The sequence below is a fragment of the Rosa rugosa genome, chromosome 6, assembly GCF_958449725.1.
Source record: "Rosa rugosa chromosome 6, drRosRugo1.1, whole genome shotgun sequence".
NCBI lineage: Eukaryota > Viridiplantae > Streptophyta > Magnoliopsida > Rosales > Rosaceae > Rosa > Rosa rugosa.
In genome coordinates, this window is record NC_084825.1 from 50106330 (window position 1) to 50113191 (window position 6862).

Below are 6862 nucleotides of genomic sequence, written 5' to 3' on the forward strand. Positions count from 1 at the left end.
AGTGCGCTTATTGACCCTTTGGTGGTATCTATCATCACTCGGCTATGTGGATGATGGCATCAAATCCCATTAGGGCATTATAAATAAGACTTTGAATTAGTGCATATATCCATCCCACTTAGGTTAGTCTGACCATATCCAATTAAGTCCATGCCCTCCATCATTTCTTTTTGGGTGGCAAGCGTACGTGCCAGAAAAGCCACCATGCTTTAGCCGCAGCTTGGAATTAGATTATTAGTCCGCATGATGCAACACACATGATCGATCATCCATTTCTATATACACTCTACTTTTCAGTTTCTAGTTGTTTAAGCTTCGTTTTGGCTCCCCATAGTGAGTAGCTAGTGTGTACTTGCTATCATCATCAACCTCGATCTTCTAAATGGTATTTGATGATCTCAATCCTTGACCTAGCTTCTACTCATTGTACACATCGTCATAAATAGAATGAAAGTCCTCTTGGTGCTACAAAGAATTATAAGAATGTTACGTCAGAAGGTCATGGAGGCTATGTGCTATCTAGACACTTCTACATCAGAAGGTTACATCAAAACCTATTTTCATATCGGATTGAAATTCCGATAATCTCTCTGGACGTACTGAGTTTACTAAATCAAGACTCGTATCATACCATTTGTACCATTACTAATGATTTATGACTCAACTTGTAGTAATTTGTATCAACTAGGCTGTCTCATGCAATGGTAGCAGTCTCTATTTCTGTCCCAAAAAATTCTACTATTCTAGTTCACATATATGTGGTTACTTTCATATAAAAAGTCCAAGTACATTTTAAACAAGAAGATACTAGCTAGCTACAAGTACAACACATTTGAGTATTCTTAGATAGCTAGCTAGCTAGCAATAAGTAAGTAAAAGGCACTTCGATCCCCTTTAAAATATAGAAATGCTCTAGTCAATGGATCGAGCAATTAAAAACCACAAAGTGCATATATAATTAAAACATTATGATCATGTATTAAAATTTCATGTTGCCATATTTTTCGGCTTAGTCGGTAGAGATTCTAAGATCTTCATTGAGGTTTGAAGAATCTGGATCAATAATATTGTTGGTTCATTGCATTTGTAAGAAAAAGACATTTGCTATAAGTTGGTTAGTCAAAACCTGGATCCAATCCTCTTTACACATTAGTCTATTCTCTTTCTGATCAATCATAATCTTAGGAATACACACAATTTCGATAAATGTTTGACTTGGACTAAATTATATTGTAATTATTTATATAATTAGTGTTATAATTTAGGATTACGATATATGGAGCTTAGCAAACCATAGCTAGCTGTTTGAGTACGTATAGTACAATTGTGCACCAAATCTAAATTTCACCAACTGGCCATTCACGTTGTGCCAAGTGGCAAGTGTTCATCCTGCCATTGCTGCCATGCAAATATAACCTAGAATATGTAGACTGGTCTGGAGGTGGGAGGCTTCCTTTTCCAACAATTCTTGAAAAGCTAGCTAGATACCAATTGCTGATCTCAACATTCATCGCTGCAAATCCCGTTTGTGGATTTTAGACAAACGACAAAAGAATTACGCTTAAATAATAGTGCATATATATGGCATATACGTAATCACTCAAAATTAACCAGTATACACACGTTCTCCAAACTCCAATGTCAATTTGATCATCTTAAAACCCTAAACCGCAAACAAAAGAATAACAAGTTTGAACGGAGATTGCGTTTAGATATCTTGCTGTGATCTAGTACGCATGAGAAAAGTAATAGCTCAGCTCATTATCCAATAGAGTTGTAGAGATATTTTTCTTTGGCTAGAGAAAATGGTTGAATTAACTCAATCATGAATATTACATATAATTTTTTCTGTAATTGTAATACCCCGAAATATTGGCTTTATGTCTCCTCAGCTCGTCTTAGTAACAACATAAACTTGAAGATTTAGTCTTTACGATTTTATTTTGATAAAAAGAAAAGAAGAAAAAAGAAGAAGGAGAGTTTGCATGTCAACTCTTTCATTCTACATTTCTGAAATACAGTAATTGAATCCAATTAAAAAGGAGAATGAATTAAATAGCTAGCACAACTTGGCAGACTTAGGTTGCTGCCCTTTTAATCTTCTATATATATGACAGGAACAAGAAGTAAATAATTAATAAAGCTAGCTAGCTAGCAGTGCATGCAGTGATACTTAATTGAATGTGTTGGGAGAGAAAGGGAGGGGAGGGGGAGGCATGCGCTTTAATCAAGACATGGGGATGTAAGATAGGGTGAGAGTTGCCTATTCATTTTCCGACAAGTAAACACAAGAAATCGTCTTTGTTCTTCCATTGCTAGGCAAAAGCTTAACCCGATTTGCCAAAAGCTAGTAAAAAAGTGACCAACCTTTCCTTCAAACCTTTGAACACTATGCAAATGAATATGAATATTATCATCATGTATGCAAAACCCTTCTTCCTCCTCTCGCTCTCGTAATTTTTTTTCAATATTGAATCCAGTCAAATCCACCAACCCAATAAGCTAGGCAACCATTAGGGAGTACCACACTTCCCTCTAACCATGTGATGTGGAACGAGTAACTCAGTGGGGGGACTTTTCTAGCTAATATTCCCATTAGGGATTGTCCATCTCCCACCTCCACCCAAAAACTTGATTGAATTAATATATCTTTCTAGCTACTATATACCCATTATTGGATTAGCTAGCGCTCATGATGCAACTGCAGCATCTCCACCACATAAATACCTCTAGCTCCAACTTCCAAGTCAACCCTAGCTCTTGGTATGATGGAATATATCACTAGGTTTATGGTCGAGTCATGAATCGAAGAACTATTTTAAGTTACGCATGCCAAGCTAGCTAATCGTACGTTATAATGGACGATATATTGGAGACTATACATGATTAGGAGGAAGAGTATCACTAGCATGATGAAAGTAGGGTTTAGCATTTTGGAATAAGTCTTGTATTGATATGTTAATAAATATATCATCCGGATACGTTGACACACATGTTTCAGCCTTTCAGGTCAATCTCAATTCAAGAATTAAATTCTAAGTTCACATTCTAGTAGTTCTACATCATATAATTGACTCTCAATTTATAACATTGAAGGTAAGTTAGTAGAATTTTGTTATATGTGAAATATTACTACGATTTGTATTATATGAAGGTGGAAATTAAGAAGAGACATACAATATTGCAACTATGACTTAGGTTTCCCTTTTATGTTTCCTTCGTTTGAATCGGAGCTTTTACTCTTGTCGCGTACCTTTCCTCCTCTGGCGAAAGTACTTTGAACCCAAACAAACAAATCACCTTACGAGAAAAATTCAATTCTCCTCCCCTAAACAATCAAACCGAAAGACCAAAACAATTGGGTGGCCCTCCGGCCCCCTCATCCATTTTTTTTTCAAAAACAAACAGCTAGCATGTAAGAAAAAAGTGTTTTTAGCATCCAAACAGACCACAAACAGTTTCAGATCCTATCAAACTCAGCGTTTGAGTCTCCAACCAGAAAAGACAAACCACCAAATAACTTTCGAAAATCCTCACGCGCCGCTGCTGTATCTGGGTCAGACATTTCCACTCCAAAACACTCTCTTCGAGTCTGACTCTCTTTCTTTAGTTTCTTATTAGACCTATATGTAAAGCTCACAACACCCCACGAGCTTAATTACATATTCACATCTCCATCTTCACCTTCTCCCTCCATTATTCCTCTATCCTCTGTCTCTCTGCAACTCACTACACTTCAATTATATCTCTCTCTTCTCTCTAGCAACTATCATTCCACTCACTCATCACTGCTCTCTTCAACATCTTGAATCTTCCTTCACATGGCACTCGAAACTCTGCTCCTCAGGGTTAAGACCGCCATCTCCCACAGCTTCGATGCAGTACGTCACACCTCCTCAACGCCGCACCACAACACCGCAAAGCCGTCACGTAAATCAACAAACGTCGGCGTTTTGGCATTCGAGATCGCCGGCCTTATGTCGAAGCTCCTCCATCTCTGGCAGTCGTTATCCGACAAGAACATGATCCGCCTCCACAACGAGTCCATAAATCTCGAAGGAGTCCGCAAAATCGTCTCAAACGACGACGCTTTCCTCCTCAGCCTCGCCTGCTCCGAGCTCGTCGAGAATCTTAGGTTTCTGGCCAAGTCCGTCGCCAGAATCAGCCACAAATGCAACGACGCCAATCTAAGAAGCTTTGACCGCTTGTTCAACGATTTCGCCAACTCGGGCCGGGACCCTTACAACTGGGTCATCAACTCGAAAGATATGGAATCAAAGAACAACAAGAAGCTTGACAGGTACGTCAACCTCACGGCGCAGCTGTACAGAGAAATGGACGAGCTCTCCGCACTGGAAAGTTCATTGAGGAAGGCCTTCAGAAGCGAAGAGTACGACGCGTCGCTGAGCAAAGAGCAAAAGGTGTTGGATCTGCAGCAGAAGATAGTGTGGCAGAGACAGGAGATAAAGTATCTGAAAGACAGGTCTCTCTGGAATCGAAGTTTCGAGACTGTGACTTGGATTCTGGCCAGGTCCATTTTCACTATTCTCGCAAGGACAAAGCTGGTGTTCGGCATAGGACAACCTTCTTCTTTGCCTCGCAGCCTCTCAGCTTCGGCCACTGTCCACCCTTCTGATCAAGGTACGGCGTGTCGTTTCGTTTCTGGCCCATTGGTACGGGGCGCAAAACCACTAGAAGATTTTGATGAAGAGAGTACTATTGTTAAAGATGATTATTCTTCGGGTAACGGATTCTTCGAGTCCAACTCGAAGTTACTAAAGCCGCCGCCCAGTACTCTAGGCGCAGCGGCTTTGGCGCTTCACTATGCTAATTTGATCATAGTCATGGAGAAGATGATCAAGTTTCCACAAATGGTTGGGGTTGATGCTAGGGATGATCTATATACAATGTTGCCGAGTAGTGTACGGTCGGCGTTACGAGCTCGGTTGAGAGGGGTGGGGTTCTCGGCGAGTGATCCGGTGCTTGCCGGAGAGTGGAGGGAGGCGTTGGGGAGGATCCTAGGGTGGTTGTCACCGCTGGCGCATAATATGATAAAGTGGCAAAGTGAGAGGAGCTTTGAGCAACAAAATATGGTGCCCAAAACAAATGTGATGCTTTTGCAGACTTTGTTTTTTGCAAACAAGGACAAGACGGAAGCTGCCATAACTGAGCTGCTAGTGGGATTGAACTATATTTGCAGGTTTGAGAGGGAGATGACCGCTAAGGCATTGTTTGAGTGCAACAATTCCATTAATGGGTTGCTTAATTTGCAGAGTTCTAGCTAGACAATTAGGAAGACAAACATTTTTCTTTTTTGGAGCGTTTCACATTTTGGATTTCAGTTTCGATTTCTGAAATTTTATCATATCGTTGATTTTCAATTTGAACTGCGTTTCAGATCATTGAGAGGGTTTGTTTTGTATCTAACCCTTTTCTGTAAATCATAAATAAATAGATATAAATGTAAATGATTTGCTTCCTCAGAAATTTGCCAAGAAAAACAAGCAGGGACTTCTATTATAATTCATGCATGATCTTCTACCCATAAAGAATTAGTCCAAATCTTTTTAGATAATTAGTTGTTTGCCTTGTAGCATTTGTTTGTTTGGTTACAAGCAGTTATATGAGAATCTTGGACACTATTATATAGTTCTATCATTATTATGGGGTAAGAGTGTAGGTTCTTTTTCAATTAAATTTCTAATCAGTTTATTATAATAAGGTGGGTATTATAACCAGCATATGCACATTAATATAGAATGATCTGGTTAGTATAATAGAAGACACATAAAAATATAATGCTCTAATCGGTCTATATCTGATCATTATGATTGGTATTAGTTTATCATAGATCATAAGCCGATTTACAAAAGTTATTAATTGTTCATAATTTGTGAATAAACTAGAATGATGGATCTACCATAAGCCGATTTACAAATATGGATCTACCATATTTGCTCTATGTTCTTTGCTATATATATATATATATATATAGATCATATCCAGAGCGATGCCTCGCTTTGAAATTTCAGAGCGAGGTTAGGGTTTAGGTAGGGGTGGGCGCGGTGCGGTTCGGATCGGTTTAAGGCCCAAACCGCAACCAAACCGCTTTTTTCGGTTGGCCTATATATCAAACCGCAACCGCATTACAAAAGGGATGAACCGATTATTTCGGTTACACCATTTTTCGGTGCGGTGCGGGTCGGTTTCGGTTTGGACCGATTTATTAATTTCAACTAGAAAGAGAGGGTCAAAACCATGCTTATATTTACCTAACAGTTTCAATAAGGCATAAATAAATTTTGAATGCATTTAGAGTCCACACAAATCTGCAAATGTCACCTAAATATCAAGCAACTTGCAGAAAGACCATATTTGAACACTTAACAAACCCATATATTGATATATATATATATATATATATATATATATATATATATATATATATATATATTTATATCAATAATCAAGCAAACATAGCAACTTATTACAAACTGAAAACCTAAATAAAAATGGATTTCTTATAAATTAAAAACCAACATTTCCATCAACAGAGAAATAAATCAATAATAAATAAATAAAATGTAATTAAAACAAATTCGGTGCGGGTCGGTTTAAATCGGGCGGTTTATGACCCGAAACCGCAACCGAACCGCTTTTATGCGGTTCGGTGCGGTGTGACCATGTAACGACACCGTTTTAGTTCGGTGCGGTTACCGAACCGCTTTTTCGGTGCGGTTACCGAACCGCTTTTTCGGTGCGGTTCGGGTCGGTAACCGCATTTTCGGTACAAAGTGCCCACCCCTAGGTTTAGGGTCACTTTTCGGTCGCATATCCACATCTCGACCGTTCAGTTTTTATG

General features: G+C 38.9%; 1 protein-coding gene across 1 annotated transcript; it reads left to right on the forward strand.

Moving 5' to 3' along the window:
* The first annotated feature begins 3616 nt into the window (after positions 1-3616).
* Positions 3617-5387, forward strand: LOC133715575 (protein PSK SIMULATOR 3). The gene has a single exon (XM_062142112.1). It carries the CDS (start codon positions 3822-3824, stop codon positions 5283-5285), a length of 1464 nt encoding a protein of 487 aa, XP_061998096.1. The 5' UTR covers positions 3617-3821; the 3' UTR covers positions 5286-5387.
* Positions 5388-6862: the final 1475 nt, after the last annotated feature.